This window comes from Lissotriton helveticus, chromosome 11 (genome assembly GCF_964261635.1).
Source record: "Lissotriton helveticus chromosome 11, aLisHel1.1, whole genome shotgun sequence".
Classification (NCBI taxonomy): domain Eukaryota; kingdom Metazoa; phylum Chordata; class Amphibia; order Caudata; family Salamandridae; genus Lissotriton; species Lissotriton helveticus.
Genome location: NC_136072.1, coordinates 785805016 through 785824806, shown reverse-complemented (window position 1 = coordinate 785824806; position 19791 = coordinate 785805016). Strand labels below are relative to the sequence as shown.

Here is a 19791-nt window from a genome sequence, read left to right as displayed (position 1 = left end):
TCACTCAACATCACCCTCACTCACCCTCAACGACTCACCCTCAGTTACACACACTAACCCTCAAAAACGCTACAGCACTCTGCCTCTCCATCATTCACACTCTATCCATCATTCACACACTATCCATCTTTCAGAAACTCTGCATCATTCATCCACTCACCATCATTCACCCAATCTCCATCATTCACCCAATCTCCATCATTCACCCAATCTCCATCATTCACCCAATCTCCATCATTCACCCAATCTCCATCATTCACCCAATCTCCATCATTCACCCAATCTCCATCATTCACCCAATCTCCATCATTCACCCAATCTCCATCATTCACCCAATCTCCAGCATTCACCCAATCTGCAGCATTCACCCACTCTGCAGCATTCACCCACTCTGCAGCATTCACCCACTCTGCAGCATTCACCCACTCTGCAATTTGAGGAATGTTAGGCCATTTTCTTACACATAAAGAAATTTCAGGACGGAAAACAAGGGGGTCGACGGAGTACAGCATCAGATACGTTAGACACAAAAAAAACTTAACATCATTGACCTAAAAGGATGCAAGGATGTTAATCAGTCTTCGGGCCAAAAAGTAAATTTAATTCGTACGATATTACAACAATATTACACAAAGGAAACAAATACAAATATGTGGCAGGAAGCAAGCACGAGGAGATACAAAGACACAAGTGAAACAGGCAACTTTTTCGTCGGGCAATAAACAAGCACTATTCATCCGGAGAATGGGACGGTTTACAGACAGTAGTCAACAGTTACACAAAAAACCGGACGCATACAACAATAGCACTTCTTCTCACGGAATTCCATCTAATATAAAGCAAATATGACGAAAAAAAAAATATTCGGAAACAATCAAATTTTTCAGAGGGAAATAAACAAGAACGATTCATCCGGAAAATGGGACGCATTGAATACAATAGTCGACAGTTACACAAAAAGAGATACGCATAACACAATAGCATTTATCCAGACGGAATTAGTTCAAATACAAAATAACATATTACGAACATAGAAATATTCAGTCACAAAAAGCTAACGAAAAATACATTACTTCACTGTACATGTCGTTCATACATTGCTAAGAATACTACAGTCAGCAAAGACACAACGTTTCATTTCATACTTCAAGTACGTCAATAACAAATTATCCGACTACTTCAGCATCACACAAAAAGAAAATGAAAACACAACTTACATCAATATATTAAAACACATTTAGCACTTCGAAATGAAACAAACACCTTTTGTATGTCAAATTACCAAAAAAAGGAAATTAATACATTACATTACAGTTTAACAAAACATATGCATTACATATCGCCAATAAAAAACACAACTTTATGTTACATTACAAACATTTACAAATATTACGAGCGAAATAAATACATTTAGCAAGTATTTAACTTTAACATAGTATATATACTACATTACATTACATTAAAAGAAACTTAGGATTACATTCTTACCTGTCAAACGACGCAGCAACACCACAGGAACAAGAACACGCCTTCCGCGCACCAACATTCTCGATCTATGGGGAATTCAACGGTTGACGTATGCAAATCGGAACGCTACGTCAAAAACGTCGCGCTCCGATTGGCTAGAAAAATACGTAAACAAAAAACACACACAACTCAAAAATAAACTAGACCGCTAAACATAGCAGACGTCGACGTGACGCTATACGTCGGCCATTTTTAAAAAAAATTAAAAAACAGACTCCACAAACACGTTAAAAAAAATTAACATAGTTAGTACAATACATACACATTTAAAATTACATACTAATATACACATAAGACAGAAGTAATACAAAGGGGACATGTGACACCTTTTGTTACAAACAACACATTACTTAATTAATATTAACATATACACACACTCTTAACATCACCCTCACACAACAAAACTATCACACTCTTTCACACCCGCTCAGTAACGCTAAAACAACATCTCCCTCATACACCATCACACACCTTCAGCCTCACACACACTTACTCACCCTCACACACTCACACACTCTCTGACGCAAATCACTTCACTCATCCTCCCCCCCTCACACCCCCTAACACTCTAAGCGATTGCAGCCTGGAATCCCTGATAACTTTTCTTGTATCCGTGGCTGGCATTCAGTCATCCCAACCTAAACTGGTGCATTTGTCTTTTCATAGCTGAAAATGATTATCTATATTTGTATTGCATGATTGATTGAAATACTTTATCGGACAATCGTTCACATTCTAGATAGACAACTTGTACATCACACCCCTCGATGCATTTCGGGTTCGCGCCTTGTCCTTCCTCAAATGGTAAATACTTTTAGGGATGAAAAGGCGCCGGGTCCTGCTGCGTTGTTTTCATTTATATTTCAGACTCGTGCTGTCAATGTCTCAACTACACTTAAACACACAGGACGAAAAATGACAGTTTATTAAATGTATGATTCTGTTTTTATCAGCTCTGAAGTAGCCTCACTACCGAGCGAGTGCTATTTAATACAAATAAATACAACACATAAGCTCAAAATATTTTTTGTAAAATGTACCTATCGCATTTAAGTCTTTTTCACATATAAAGAGATAATTGGGCTTTTCACGGGCAATCAGTAAGACGCTACCTCACCCTCACTGACACTCACTCACACTCAATCACTCTCACCCTCACTCACCCGCAACGCCTCGCCCTCAACGCCTCACCCTCAAATCCTCACTCACCCTCATTCTCACTCATCCTCAATCACCCTCAACATCACACACTCACTCACCCTCACTCACCCTCAACACCTCACCCTCACTCACTCACCCTCAACTCCTCACTCACCCTCACTCTCACTCATCCTCACTCAACCACCCTCAACTTCACTGACCCTCAACGCCTCACCCAACACCTCACCTTCACTCACCATCAACATCTCACCCTCACTCACCCACAAAACATCAGCCTCAACACCTCACCCTCAATCACTCACCCTCAACAATTCACCCACACTCACCCTCCCTCACCCTCAATTCCTCACCCACACACTCAACACTTCACCCTAAACACCTCACTCATCCTCAACGCCTCCCCCTCCCCCTCACTCACCCTCCCCCTCACTCACCCTCAACACCTCACCATCACTAACACTCAACACCTCACCCTCACTAACTCACACTCAATCACCCTCAACACCTCACCCTCAACACCTCACCCTCAACACCTCACCCTCAACACCTCACCCTCAACACCTCAACCTCAACACCTCACCCTCAACACCTCACCCTCACTCACTCTCACTCACCCTCACCCTCACTCACCCTCACTCACCCTCACTCACCCTCACTCACACTCAGTCACCCTCACTCACACTCACTCACACTCACTCACCCTCACTCACCCTCACTCACCCTCACTCACCCTCACTCACCCTCAACTCCTCACTCACCCTCACTCATCCTCACTCACCCTCAACACCTCACCCTCACCCTCACCCACCCTCAACCCCTCATCCTAACTCGCAATAACCCTCCCTCACCCTCACCCTCACCCTCACTCACTCTCACTCTCACTCACCCTCAACACCTCACTCACCCTCAACACCTCACTCACACTCAACTCCTCACTCAACCCCACCCTCACTCACCCTCAACACCTCACCCTCACACAGTGCAATAGGTCTCATAGGATTTTTAGTTACAGCTTTTACAATTGTTTATTGCTTTTTTGATTTATAATTCTTTTGCATTGGCAAAAAAAAAAAAAAAATGCAAAAGATTTACAACAAAAAACCCATAAACAATTCTAAATGCACTAACTCTAATGCTGCGAGACCTATTGCATTTCAAATGCTTGTTCAGGGATGTGGTCAGTACATATTGTACTGATGTCAGGGGGGTGCGGGGGTGCAGTGGCAGGATCGAACAAATTTAACCATGGAAAGTTCCCCAACAGACTTCACCAAGCACACACAATCTTCCCAGGTCCAATACAAAAACATTTGCAGCTTTCTTCCCAGCTAATACCCAAGCACCACAAAGGTGACGGGTACTGAAAATTAAACACTACAATCCTCCTGCAGATACTTCACCAGCACATCTCACTGGACTAATTCTGCCCATCAGCAGTTTAATCCCAATAGCTAGCACATCACCCCCCAAAAATCATTCTTGCCCTCCTTTCACGCTTCATTTAATGAAAAAACTGCTAACCCTTCAAAGACCTACCACCCTCTCCATATGTCTTGAAATTGCTGTATCCAAAACAGTCCTAAACCTCTTCGCATTCATACATAAAAACTATTTTGAGAAGAAAGAAAACAATTCAGCAAATTGTTGGCCAATCCCTGATGTGTTTTCAGTAAGACTCCTAGAACCCTTGAAGAACAGTTTCTCATTAACATGAAAAACTAGCTAGGCCGATCACATGTAGGTTTAAGGCAATCTAATAGTGTGGAATCTACACTCTTCTTTCTTTGATTACCTCAAACAAGAGACAGACAACTGTGTTCTCCAAACCAAGAGTTCACCTCTCTTTCCATCCTTTCAAGTATTTGTGTTGCTCGGCCTCCATAAGCCAGGCTCTACCACTTTCCCTATACAAGCATCATATCAGATAGTAATTTTGCCCACAGAACCACTGCAGCCAAGAGACTGGAAGCTTCTATGTTTAAAAGCATCCCCAAGCTATACACGACTGAGCCACAAACACCATTAATTGTTCTATTCACATGACCAAACCCGGTCACTAGGTCATCAGCAAAATATCCTCTTCAAACACCTAAGTCACAAAACAGAACATCATTACCAACGTTCCGTTAAGGCAGCCAAGAAAACATTTAAATGTTGTGATTTATTGATACCGACAGTGCAATATAACTTAATACAAATTCATTAATGTTTGGGGTCCTTCTTTATTGGCCCATGCATTGCACTAAAACTTAGAGGCTCCTGTTCTGCTGTCTTGATTGGGTTTTCAGTCTTTTGATAACTTTCTGTGGTCCGGATTGTTTAGATAAGAAGTTTTACAAGCATTCAAAGTGCATTAATTTAAGTGCATAGCAGTTTTGTTGATTTCTGAAAGTGAGTCTTTCTATTTTGCTTCCTTTCTGTAATTTCATCGAGGTTGTAAATACTATATGCAACCTCGTTCACCTAGGGCAGCTTGTTTCCCCTTGCGTAGAGACTCTATTTTGCAGTTATACACTTTTTCTTCACTATCCAGTTTATCCTCTTGATTGTTTTGTGGATGCTCTATAGTCATTCTTGTGTAAGCTAGTCAATAATATGATCCATGGCTGGACTGAATCAAAACAGGGCTTACTTCACTATTTTCTTTTATTGGCTGTTTCTGGGTGTCACTCACGCAATTCGAGTATCACCGTGTTGCACATCTTCCCGGTATGCACAATTTCAAACTGACCACTTACTACAAGGGACCCCTTGGACAAGGTGATCGACACATAGTAGGATGCATTACGGTCCATACCGAACAATAACGTGCCCACTTACATCTACATATATCGAAAAACAACTGAATCTTGAATTTGCGACCTGTCTCTTACCTCTTGAGCTTCCGCATCTGCTCTCACATGTGTCCATTTAACTGTTTTATGATGCCTTCAGATCATCTGCATATATGGCATGCCATCATGTTCAAATGAAGCCTCACTTCAGCAAGCAGTTGTATAGTTGAAATAAATGTGTGCAGGAATTGAACAAATGATAGGTGCATTCTGCATATCAACAGTGTTCCAACAATACTATGCTATTCAAAACTATCACACTGCACCCTCCCCCCGAGGTTTTTCTCATCAAAGTTATTTTATTCTTTTGTGTCCGCTCATTTGGGAGCTTATTGTTTGCGTTTTTCTGGGTCATCATATTCCACTCAGTAGTGTCGAATAAGAAACAGCGTTAGTGGTGTTTTAGCCTTGTGTCCTGTCTTATTGCATTTCATCCTTCAGGGCGTTGACTGTAATAAAAATGTAAACTAACAGTGGAATCACTTTTAGTCTTTGGTTTTACAGATCACCCTATTGTGGTGCAGGGAATTAATTTCCTCAATTGTTGTGATCCGAGTGTTGGATGTTTGAAGTTACTGCACTCCGACTGGTTGGTCCTACAAAGTGTCTGTTGGTGAGATAGGGTAAGGCGAGCGCACTGGTATATTAGCTATTATTGCTGGCACTAATATGCACCAGTGATTTGCTCAGCCCCTGCAGTCATTATTTGCAACTATATAACTCGCTGAAGTGATAACTTCTTTGCAACAAATGGTTGTGTTGTACTGTGGTATAAGTAAACATTCAAATAAACACATGCTTGGGAGGAGTTACAATTAGGGATTAAAACATTGGCCCTGTGATCCTGCCGGTGTTTTTCCTTTCAACATTTAACTCCTCCTGAACCACTACTTATGTAAGTCAGATGAACCAATAAACTGCAAACCCAGATGTGTGTACTCTGTCTAAGGCCATTTAGTCAAGTGATACCTATTTATTTTTCTGTTACCTTCCTACTTTAGGGTCCCCCTCCGAACCCCACCCATGTTCTTTGTTCAGTGAAGTGATGACCCTGGGAATGAAATTACTTTTGTCTTGGCAAGTTGTTGACATTGAACATCTGACGTTGGCAACCATAGTTTCCTTATCTTCTGTCCCCTCCCTTTCCCTAGTGGGTAGTGCCTATGTGTTCCTATTTAACTTATTTTACATGAACTGTAAGGAATTCTGAATGGGTAAACTTTAGAAGATAACAGGTTTATGTAATCGTATACATGCTCACAATACCTCTTCTCGCACTGCTCATCATCACTCTGGTGCGCGTTAGGATGTGACCTCTCCCTAATATTAATCAGGGTTCTAATTCAAGGTTAGGTTGCAGATAATTACGCATCACTTTTAAACCTGTGCTGTCCAACCTCCACACATCCTATTTCTATGACGTGGAGCATACTAATTAAGAATCCGCGTCTTAATAACAAAAGAAAAGATAACCACGCTTACTGTAATTTAAAAGGGTCCTATGGTAGTCTTCTATTGAAGACTGCATTCCTTTGGTCATTTGATTGTGGAGGGAACACACTGAGAAGCTTATCTTTACTTGTACCCAAATGCGTGCGCTTGCCAAAAATGACTTTAACAGGACCTCAGAGGCCCAACGTTTGGAAAAGGTCAGTGTATCCATTGTTTCTACGTAAGATGAATAGCAGATTAAATGTGTCATGTCACTAAATATTTCGACGTACGGTGGTTGCATGCATCCGATCCAAGAGACAAATCGGTGGAAACAAAGTGTGGCAGTTGAAAATTCAGTTGCTCCATTGGTAAAAATATTCCAGATTAGGCACTTTAACAACTTTTTCAGAAATTACTTAACATATATTGTAGTGAGTTCATTTTTATATCCCAAAGAAAGCAACAAATGGATGATAAAAGTTTGTTGGAAAACTTCTAAATCAAAGTTAAGAAGAACCTCCACAGAATGTCATTTTTCACCATTTAGGGATTGAAGCAAAGAAGCTAGATGTGATTTTGTGGGTGGCACACAAGCATGTACACTAAATAGAAAAGTGTTGAGTATTCAACACCAGATTCTCTGCAAATGCCACTGATCTCATTCGGGTTATTCAGAACATGTCAGCTTGGATGGTTCTGTGCCTCAAATGAAAGGACCACATTTTGGGCACATTGTCAATCTTTAGTATTTGCTCGGGCACAAAAGCATAGTCTTTGAATGCCTAAGCACATCAACTTTTTTTGTTTTTGTATCATGGCTTTGTATGGCATCCATCTACCATGCAAAACCTTCATTCCATTCTTCGCTGCTTGTCCATTTCTTCTTTTAAAGTATATGAATGAGTTGTAGATCTTTGCACTAAGAAACCTGGAAACACCTACCCCTGTATGTCACGGCTAATTGCCCGTCTGTCTTATGCTGCCTCTGTCAAACTATTACTTGTACTTTTTAGACTGTTATCCTGCACTAGTGCACTTTTACTACCTTGGATGTTATCTTTGTCTGTGTCCGCTTACAGTATCTTAAACGATCTCTCTATAATCACTCTCATTCCTTGGGTGTCCGTCAACTTCAAAAACTTATAACTGACAACTGCACTAAGGCCCCTGAAATACCCAGCCGCATGGCAGGCCCAGCAGCCCACCTGTCTTATGCTGCTCTGACTAACTATTACTTATGCCTCAGACCGGTATCCTGCACTACCACACTTTCAATATCATGCCTTGGGGTTTACCGTTGTCTCTTTTAGCTTTCTGAATTTTAAATGTTTTTTCTTATATTCAATTTCATCCTTGGGTGACTTGTATGCACTTTCAGTTTTTATGAATATTTTACTGATATTGAGAAATGCATTCTTTAGGAAAATTGGACTTCGATGGCAGCTGTACCCAGGAGGATATACCTAAAAACATTTTGTTTTTTTTTAACTAAACAATAACATTGACATTGAGTTGCAGATCATTTGCATTTCTCAAACCCTCATTTTAGATTCGTGGAATGCACTACAGTGCCCACTGCACCCCCCCATTACAGCCAGTTACCTTGGCGGTTTACTGCTGAATCCAAGTATGCTTTTTTTTTTCTCTTTGGTTGTTTGTTTGTTATTACTTTCCATCCTATGCACTGGGATGCCTTTTTTGAAATTCCTGCACTGTGGTATACGTTTTTCCATTCATTCATAAGTTCACTTATTTAGAGACCTGACCCTTTTGATCCTCTTGATCCAGGCAACCCTAACCCTTTACCCCACAATGTGCTTTACATACTTTTACACATATTCTAGAGTAAACCCTCATTTAGGCATGACTTGAGAAAATATTATTTTATTCTTCCTGCCATTTTTAAAGCGTCCCAGATTCTTTAACAGAGACCTACTATAGGATCCTCATTAATTACACCAACGGTTTTGAATTTTCTGAGATATATAGATGAAGGTGCTCATTTTGTACACTCCCTTTGTGTGTATTTTCAGAACAAACTTCTCTCGGCATTTTCACACCACAGACAGAATGGTGAGCCTATAATGCGAGCAAGGAGCCTACTAAAATAGGTTGAAAACACAGTGATGGAGACAAAGGTACCAGAAGCTGGTACTTTTGGGAAGCCAGAAAGGGAAATGAGGAAACAGGGTAGAAGGGCATCTACACAGTTGGGCAGTATAAGGTCCAGCAAGACCCCAAGTGACTTTGACTTCTCCAGAGAGTCACTTTACCTTGGACACATGCTGTTTCACCCATCACCATCTCACTCCATCTGCACCTCAATACACTTTCACTCCATATCTGACCACTGACATTGACCACAATAACTGAAAAAGCCTGACTGCTTCTTCATTTGTACAATTTTCTTGGTGACCTACCTTTGGTACAGTACTTTAGTGTTTAAGGTGCAATTTTGAGCGCTTATTGCTCTTACAGACTGGAGCATAATATGAGATGAATGATTACTGGACAGTTGTAAATTCAGTTATCCAACTTAAAAGTTATTCTGTTTTTTAGGTCCTGTTGACGAAAGTCTTGTGACTGAACCATCAGCTGTTCAGGGTGTGGTAAAGGATGATTCTGAAGAGAAGAACACGCTTGTTGCTGAAAAAGGAATGTTTGTTAATGTCTCTTTGACCAGCGGGAAGACCTTCTCTGGCACCTCAATAAAAGATTCTAGGATACAGTATGAAGAAGACACTGCAGCACCCAACCAACCAGATGCGGAATTGAAGGTGCCCCTGAGTACAGTGGAGAAGGAGAAAGCCCTAAAAGAGAACAGAAAGTATTTAATAACACAGAATGGAGAAAAGGTTGAGGAGAACCAACTACCACTGACCAAAGTTGAAACAGTGAAACCTATGACTTATGAAAGTAAGAATGAGGTAAGCTCTTCAAGCCAAGATGAGGAGGTGAAACTGCCAAATCAAGTAAATGAAGAGAAAACCATAGTGAAACTACAAACCAAAGAGGCGTGGGTTATAGATCCATCAATTCAGGATTGGGAGGAGGTTGAACAGCCAACATTGGATGAGGAGAAAGTGAGTAAGTCAGACAATGAGTCGTCTCTCAACGAGGATTCAGAGGAGGTGCCATTGGATGAGGAGGAATCTCTGATGAAAGATGGGGAGGGTGTGAATTACCCCTGGTCGCAGGATGAGGAAGCGGCAAAGGCCCTGTTCGAAGCATTGTGGGAAGATGTCAATGTGGAAGCCAATGCCTCAAACTTTGCAGTAGAACCAGAGGTTGATCAACAAAATGTGACTAATGGTCCAATGAACGAGGATGACATGGAGATAGCTTCAGTCCCACACATGGGAGACAATGAAAAATTACAGGATGACAGCTATACAATGTTTGTCTTTGAAGAGGATGATGATGAAGATGCAAAGTCCCAATCCCAGGAGGAATATGACAATGCTAACACCTGGCTGATCTTCGAGGAGGATGAGGATGCTGAAGATGCAACGTCTGAATCCTGGGTAGAACATGGCGAAATGACTTGGTTGGCCATTGATGATGAGGGTGACTCCAATGAAAGCATTATGGGGAACAGCACTGTTTTAATTTCACAAAGGCAAGATGACGCTGACATAGATGGCGTTCTAGTCAACCTGGAAGAAGATGACAATGATGATGCAGCGCCAAAGTCACCAGTGGGTTTTGATGAAATTTTGTATCCGGACCGCAACAATGGTATCAAGACTGGATATGATTTTTCAGACCAGAAGAATCGGAACAGCCCAAAAGAGTTTTTAAGCAGACATTTCTTTGCCTACCTGGTGGCCACTGCGATACTCATAATTATTTTTTATGCCGTTTACCACTATAATGGAAAGGTATGGTTCATCTGTACACATTTGTGCTTGCATTCTTCTCCTGTCATGTTAAATCTGTTGTTTTTCTTATGTTTGTGCTTGTCATTATGACGATAATGAGGCGAGGAACACTAAAGCTTCTTATGCACAGGTGATGACACAAGATGCCAATTTACTATCCTAATGCCTTTAATCTAGCAAGGTGAGGCCACTTCCATTTCGCTGGGTTTTGAAGGAAAGGGGCCAGCCTGGGTCCCTCACAGCTTGTGGGTGAGGCTATGGTTCTTTGGAACACTGTAATTTGGCCACAATTTAATTCATAGCTGTGGCTTTTTCCTCCTTTTGAGAGAGGAATGAAGACACACCTCTTTAAGCGTGGTAGTTGTAGAGGGGTGGGAGAGGGCAAGAGTTGTCTGGATTCCATAATACATACACTTCATGGTTTCCTTCATCACCTCATTACAAGGTACAACAGCCTGTTTCTCTACTGGTCTACTCTCCTTGTACAACTCAATTGAAATCCAAGGGGGGTAGATATGGTATGGAACCTTTTGATAGATTTATCTCTGTGGCCACCATTCTACACTTAAATGGAATGTCTCATTTACATGCTTAACAGCTGCTGGTTATGTTGCTTAACAGTTGTGATGCCTGTGATGGCCATAGTGGAGCCTAGTCTAGGAAAAGCTCTATGTGATTCAGAGATTGACAGACGGATTTGCAGGTTTTAGTACTTCTGCCTTAGTTGGAAAATCGCAGGGCCCTTCATTGTACTACAACCGCTTGTGTTGCATGACGTTTTCTTACAACCCTGCTCTCTTTTAGAGGGCAAGGTATGTGTGGATAGGAAGGTTGTTGGTTGTGGGGAATTATATGCACAGTTTGGTGATGAGGACCTGAGAAGTGCTCCATTCTTTTCCCAGTGACCTTGTCTCTACATAACACACTGAGAATTCTGAGAAAGAAGTATTGTGAAGAGCACTTGAGCCAGACGTTTAGGACAAATGCTGCTGGATAGAGCACGAGCATTCTTGTGAGAAGATGTAAGCATGCAAGGGTCAAGTATATGGGCCGAAGTGCCAGAGATGGCCTCCATTCACGGTACTACAAGCAAGCTGCATAGCTTAGATGTACGTTTTGACGCACTTACACCATAATACCTATCAGAACTAAGAATGGTAGGCTGTTTCATGGTGAGAGTGACTTGGAGACAATGACAGCTCAGAAGCAAAGCAATACTGAATTCAGGTAGCACCCAAACACAAGTAACGTTATATAACCCTTATATGCGAAGTAAGAATACAAATAGAAATTTGTACATGTACCATCTAGATTCAGTTAACACTAAATAAGACGGTCTACATATAATACCTATATGAACGTGACCATATATGAAGATAGCAAAGTGAGAATGTATAGATATATCACCTATATGAATGTGACTTTGTAATGTCATTAGCTATATAGCAAAGTAAGGTTGTCTGTAGGTAGCACCCTGATGTAAGTGACAACTCAGAAATTACTACTCCGATCTAAAGTATACAGGTGGCCAGTTAAACGAGATTTAATTTATTAACCCAAGATTTAATTACAAAAATTAACCCTATGATCATTATGCAACAGAAGCTTATCAAAGAAGTCATTATAACTCTGTTATTTAAATATACAATCCTGCTACAATTTCTGTTTTTTTTTTAATTTAAAAACGTCTGCCAGTGGGAGTACATCTTCCAGAATACTGAACAATATTGTGCTCTAATAGGCATGGGCATCTGTAGATTTGCTTTTGTGTTGATGTTGATATGGACAATTTAAGAATGATTTCTGCAAGCCAAAATTAAGCATAAGCATCTGCTATCTCGTAGGTTGATTGACGTTCTGGCAATATGTCCTAAATACAAGTAGCCCTGTTAAATGTATACCAGATAACAAATCAATCTAACAAAATGGCTCTATCAGGATAATATAGTTGAGGTTTGGGGGAGTGTATGTCGCCTTGAAATAGCGTTGCAGTCCCTGCTGAAATTGTCACAGTTTACCCCTACCCCCTGCCCTTTATACTTCAAAAGAAAATTCTTGGCACGAAAATACGTTTCTTTTCATAACCTAAAGAGGCTTAAAAAAAATTGAATATTGACATGATTTGTAATTGTAACAAACTTCAAAGAGAGGAGCATTAATATTGCAAAATCTATTTTATGGCTGCATGTCTGTATGTCTTTTTGTGATAGTACGCCACAGTTTAAGTGGTCTAGCTACCATCTAAGCAGAAGTTTATATGCAATGCATGGCATAGTCCAAATTCAGTTTAGCCATGGAACGTAAAAAAATATGCAGTGTTCAATGTTCCTGTACAGGGTTCTGAGGCTATTCCGCAACATAAATAAGGCTTTTACAGTTTACATTTCCATCTACACTATTCATACCTTTAGGGGGAAAAAAAGATATCCGTGTTGCAAATGTTTCCCCAGGGTGGTTTTGTGACCAAGCACCCTCTTTAATGTAAATGCAATCCTTAAGTGTGACACTTGTAGGCGCAGACAACACAGTCCTCAAAAGCCCTTAAGATCTCTTGAAAATGTCCATTAGAGTCTCTAGAGGACCCTGTAATAAGCATAGTCCAAACCGCTAGTGGGAGGAAAGCCAAAACCTTAGAACAACATGCAGTCCTCCTTGCACCCTCATGGTGCCAAACCCAGAGACCAGCTCATTGATGCATCTACAGCAAATTACAGTTTTCAGACGACCGTCTCTTGCAGATCCAAGAGAACATCTTAGTTGGAACTCCCCACACCACATGCGCCGCACGCATATAACTTAATCAGTATTGCTGGCCAGCAGCACCCCACTATTCACACAACCATACCTCACAGAGCCAACACTTGCATTCAGCCAAAAACGCATCAAAGCTATGTAATTGGCCAATAAATCAATCCGCAGACTCTTCAGGCTGTCAGAGGACAAATGTTCATCCATGTGATGCAAAATAAATGAGAAAGTACTTTTTCACACACACTGTACACAAATTACAGTATATAGGGTCCCAGCAGACCTGTCCTATTACTCCCACTCATAAATGCGAACTAACACTAGTTAATACTTTCAACAGACCCAGCACAAAAGTACTAGACCACAATGACTCCAGTCCATTAAAAAAATCCTGACCCTCTAAGATCTACGAGACAACAAACAGAGTTTGCATAGAAACCGCGCCATACAAACGGGGTTAACATAACATCTTGAGAATATTAAAGCTTAATCATTCTCTGATCTGTTAGACCTTTCCTGAGTGACACAAGATGATGTTTTGCAGAAGTTGCACAACTGAAACGGTCTCATTCCAAACATTTAATTCTCGTTTGGAAGCAGATGACATTTCAAGCTGCGCCTTCGTTATCCACTCACAGTGACCTGGCCTAGAGCCTGCTGTTAGTACATTCTGTGCTCTAGGCGCTAGGTTAACAATTACCTGATCTTCTTCTTCTTCTGTCCACTTACCCTTGCTCCCTCCTCTCTTCCGTGTTTCTTGTGATTTCATTACTTTATGTGCAATAACTAATCGCAAAATAATACCTTTCCCTGTTGGATTACTCATCCATACCTTTCTCATAATAAATGCTGACCGGCTATAGTGGACACCGTAGGCTGTCACAAATATATTGTGGGTTCCAGTTATCCCATCTTGAAAGCAATCATCTGACTGACTCTAATAGACAAAAGTCTGAGACTTCCCTGTCTTCTTTCGTACTTGTAGTTTGTAGGTTATGCACTTGTCTCTGCAAAGTTTTGGTCTGCCTAATGAGCTGTCCTACCGACAGCAACCACTCGCATGTCACATTTTGAAAACTGCCCCAGAAGCTTGGTTATTCAGCCCAGACTTTGCGGTCTGTATCAAAGGTTGTGACTAATGGTGCATTGACCCTACAGTAGAGTGAACAACTGAATAGTATTCATATAGCTTGCTCTGCAAACTAAAGGCCTGATTTAGAGTTTTGCTGAAGTTTCAAAATTTCTGTGTGGCAGATTAAGGACTTCTAAGGCACTGGTGGTGGAAAATATGCTGCATTTTTAGTAGGCTCCTATAGCAACAGTGGTTTCTCAAAGTGCCTTTCTTTTGTGGCCTCTTGTGGGAACGGTGGTGGGCAGTAGAGTGGTAATAGTTGGATTCTGACATGATTAGTGTTGGATAATAGAATTTCTACCTCCTTAGTGGAATGTATCCCAAGATTCACTGTCATTTCCCACATATCTTCTCTTCGTAGTTAAAACCAACCTTTGCAAATTTCCCAGAGCCAAGGTTATTCAGGTGGTATGTGCAACAAGGGAACTGAAATGATTGTGACCAAAATCAGAAAAGAAAGTTTTCTGATCTACTTTTAAACTGAGGCTGAGAGACAGATCCTTCCTATCCTTAATTCTTGCTACCTGCTCTAGTCTGTTCCACAGAAGCCCGCATTTCATCTTGGGTGCTTCCAACCTCCCTTCTTCAGCTGTTCGGTTTCTAGAGAGAAGCCTTCTTCTCTAGTGGACTGATCTAACGCCTACATGGACTTGTAAATTAGAGGCAACACTCAAAATTGGTCCCTTTTGGCTACAGGGAGCCAATGAAGTACCCCGAAAGTAGGAATAACTTGCTAAAAACGGCCTAAGCACTACTACCAGACTTTTATGTGGGATGGTTACAAAGAAGGAAGGACTGTAGTCCTGTCCAGAACCTGGAATTGCCTAGGTAAGAGCGTCTCCACTCCATTCCGGTAGCCATGACTGGAGACGTGAAGCAGGTCGCTATATGGACAGCTCCATTTATTAAACAGGTTGGGCCTGTCCCTATGGCCTCATAGTGTTATCAAATACCACACAGAGGGTTTTAACCTTAGTAGAGAGTTTAATAGTGGACCCACCTAGGTTCCTTTAATTGATTGTGAAAAACATGAAGTTAGGCAACCAAAGCAAGAAAACCCAGCTTATGTTAGTACGATCTACTCTTCATGAAAGATGATCCAACAAGCCCGGCTAAAGATCTGGCTCTCCTCCACCAGTTGTTAGAGCTAAGGAATTGATGGGGAAATCCCCACTGAATGGAAATACATTCTGTTATGTGCATAGATGTGAAATACTACCCCGATCCTCAAGTCATAAACATTTTCAGGTTGATAAGCAGGGACGATTTAGGCAGACTGTGGAATGGCTCCCATCTGTCAAAATGAGCTAGTACATCGTTATTGGAAACCAGACTGTGCCAGACAGAAATTATCTTAACCACTGCTAAGAATAGGGTACTCCAGCACCTACTGGATGTGGCTGAGCAGGAGGTTGTGGCCCCAGATAGTAAAGCTTGCCAATAAGACCTTTTGTTTCTGGAAGGATAAAATGCACAAGAGATAAGGACATTATATGGACCGAGTTCTAATGTTTTGTGCAACTAGATTTTAAGGGATCAAACCCCAGTCCAGGGTTAGTACTACTACCTTCCCAAAGCAAGACACTGCTGCCATGTCACGCTGATCAGCCCAAATGTTCAAATATCTCATGATGAAAATTGGATGATAATAGCCTATGACAGAGTTGATGAAATCACTAACCACATCCTTTAAGTTAGCAAAACCCCAGAGAGAACAATGCATGCAGGTGACAGTCCCAAGATGTATCCGGGGCAAGGACAAGCTTGCAGGCAGTTACCTCAAAAATGAAGTATTTTTTCAAAGAAATTTGGCGAGATTGCAGGTTGCCGTGCATTTTTTAAGGCACACCACCACAAAAGTTCCCCTTTTGAGTTTCTAGTAGGACTGAACAATTATAGGTGCTGGTAGACATGATGTCTATCAGAGATGTTTCTGATAGTCCTAATCGGGAGATCTGGCCCCTCTTCATGATGGGCCATTGCTGACCATTAATTTTGGCCATCCTGTTCTGATTGACTGGCTCAGTCTGTTTACAGTGGAGAGAAACAATCAGGGTCTTAAACGCCCTTCAATTTAATTCTTTAACTTTATTTGGTTCCCCAACACTGCATGGCTTTGCTACTCAATCGTTATTCCACAGGGGGAAGGTAGGGGCCCTGAGCAACTGCAGTGGTCCTATTAACTCCTTCGATGCTGATGACGGAACTGCTCCGTCATCAGCCGCGGTGGCGCTGTGCTGAGCGCTACTCAACCGAGGCTGGTGACGGAGCAGTTCCGCCACCAGCATGGGCACACCGCGCGGCCGCCCCGCCCCCTTAGTGCTGCGGCGGAATAGCCGCCGCAGCGAAGGTGTTAAAGGGCAATATTGATGTCTGAAATGTTGAACAACAAGGAATCCTAGTACCTTTCGGTTCATGTAATAAAAGGCAGAGGTCAGTCCTGCCCCAAAACGATGAGTCTAGCAGTATTTAAACCAGCAATGGTATGCAGTTTATAAAGCTGTGGATCAGAAATTGTGGCTGACCTCAGGCTGTCGGGGCCACACAGAGGAAGCAGAGTAGCCACCTCCTACATTTGTTTGATATCTTAGATCAGACTGGATCAAAACTTTAACAGGGAATGCAGAAGTTATCCCATAGTTAAAAATACCAATATCTGTCAATGAGGAGCATAGGGTGATTTTGGGCCCACAAAGAATCCGAACACGGTGAAACAAAAGAGTACATAGGACCTTCTGTAGAGTCTGTCATGAAAAGATGACACAGTCAACCATCAGCTATCCAGAGACTTAATTTTCTCCTGCCACATTGAGATGAAAATAAAATTCAGGAGCAGTGAAGTGTTCAGGAACTATCACTCTTGGCTCGCCTCTGACAAGGTCTGCCCTTTACTGTGCCAAAACTTCCTACACTTAAAAACTGGTCTGTTTGTGCAAAATGAACAAAGAGGTTATGGTGTTAGTGTTTTTTATTTGCCACAAAGCAAAGGCAAAGTAAAATAACAAACATACAGGCGCCCGAGGCGCATAAAACAGCAGCGCTCCCGGAGCGCTGTGGGAGCCCAAACGCAACATTTTAAACTTGCCACACATTTCTTGCCACTGTGTCCGTGCTGCCAGGACCGGGGAACGAGACTAAAACGAGACCAGCAGCAGGAGCCGAGTCCCCCCCGCCGCCGCCTTTCTCCACCAGAGCGGCCGCCGAGCGGGGGGACTTCAACCCCCAGGAGCCTTTGCGGGGGCGCTCCCAGTGACGCCGCAACAGGCGCCCGGAGGCGCATAAAACAGCAGCGCTCCCGGAGCGCTGTGGGAGCCCAAACGCAACATTTTAAACTTGCCACACATTTCTTGCCACTGTGTCCGTGCTGCCAGGACCGGGGAACGAGACTAAAACGAGACCAGCAGCAGGAGCCGAGTCCCCCCCCGCCGCCGCCTTTCTCCACCAGAGCGGCCGCCGAGCGGGGGGACTTCAACCCCCAGGAGCCTTTGCGGGGGCGCTCCCAGTGACGCCGCAACAGGCGCCCGGAGGCGCATAAAACAGCAGCGCTCCCGGAGCGCTGTGGGAGCCCAAACGCAACATTTTAAACTTGCCACACATTTCTTGCCACTGTGTCCGTGCTGCCAGGACCGGGGAACGAGACTAAAACGAGACCAGCAGCAGGAGCCGAGTCCCCCCCGCCGCCGCCTTTCTCCACCAGAGCGGCCGCCGAGCGGGGGGACTTCAACCCCCAGGAGCCTTTGCGGGGGCGCTCCCAGTGACGCCGCAACAGGCGCCCGGAGGCGCATAAAACAGCAGCGCTCCCAGAGCGCTGTGGGAACCCAAACGCAACATTTTAAACTTGCCACACATTTCTTGCCACTGTGTCCGTGCTGCCAGGACCGGGGAACGAGACTAAAACGAGACCAGCAGCAGGAGCCGAGTCCCCCCCCCGCCGCCGCCTTTCTCCACCAGAGCGGCTGCCGAGCGGGGGGACTTCAACCCCCAGGAGCCTTTGCGGGGGCGCTCCCAGTGACGCCGCAACAGGCGCCCGGAGGCGCATAAAACACAATCACCCCCTCCTCGTAGCGGGACGCGAGCGGGACACAGCACGGGGCTAAGCCCGGGCAAAGGGCGGGCCCTCTGTGGCCCTCAGAGGCCGGAGGAGCCTGGCCTGGGCCATACACCCTGCTTGATCTCCTATAACCCACTGACTATTGGACTATTGGACATCTGAACCGTAAGCTGTTTGCCCCCTATATACATTTATCCTAACTAACTGGGGTGTATTCTGATTTTCCCTGTCACTGTTGCTTATTTTTTATTGACTAAGGGCTGGCTAACATAACATAGTGTTGACCCATTTAACTGCTATATCAGTGTGTAGCACTAAGATCTGTTATGAATTGTCGAGAGACCAGAAGTATGGCCGCAGGGGGAGCAAAAAAGCTGACTGGCACCCTGGACGATTTTATTGTTCGCACTAATGCCCTAATCGATGAAGGGATTGTTTTAATGGACAGAAGGGTGTCCCAAGATTTAGCTACAGCTAAGAGATCCTCCTTAGGTCTTATTGCCCAGGCACGTACGCCTAACACCGTGTCTCGCCCAAATACCCTTGCCAGAGTAGATTACGCTGGGGATTATGATGTTTCAAGTTCCCAACAGGGTCTGGAGGTCACCCCTAACCCCATTTTGTTAACAGAGGGTGGTATAGTTAGTGATGTGATGGATAACCCACCTATGGCCACTGACATAAATCAAAGAGGGTTGAAAGAGGGGGCAATTCCTAAACAAAAGACCATAAATCGACCACCCATAAAGGCAGGAAAGTAAAAACCACCTACAACCAGGATACAACCATCTTAGATCCTGTGGCTGTGAGCAGGGACCTGGCAGTATGTGTCTATGACAAAGAGGGGGCATATCCGGTAAATGCTGGCCTACCATTAAGCCTCCCGGAAGATACAATTGTAGACAGTAGTTTGGAGGAAATTTTGGAACTAAGTGGTGCAGAAATCAATCTGGCCAAAATTAACCAGGATGGTAGGGGGATAAGCTTGACGAATAATAACATTTTTGAAATGTTAAAGGCCCT

The 19791-nt window shown here is 43.0% G+C and overlaps 1 protein-coding gene across 1 annotated transcript in view; it reads left to right on the top strand.

Annotated features, from left to right (window-relative positions):
* The window catches only part of LOC144791924 (uncharacterized), a 62474-nt gene that overhangs the window by 25831 nt on the left and 16852 nt on the right, over positions 1–19791 (top strand). Inside the window, exon 2 of the mRNA XM_078666735.1 lies at positions 9516–10837. Coding sequence (XP_078522861.1) covers positions 9516–10837 — 1322 coding nt within the window. The remainder of the gene's footprint in view (positions 1–9515; positions 10838–19791) is intronic.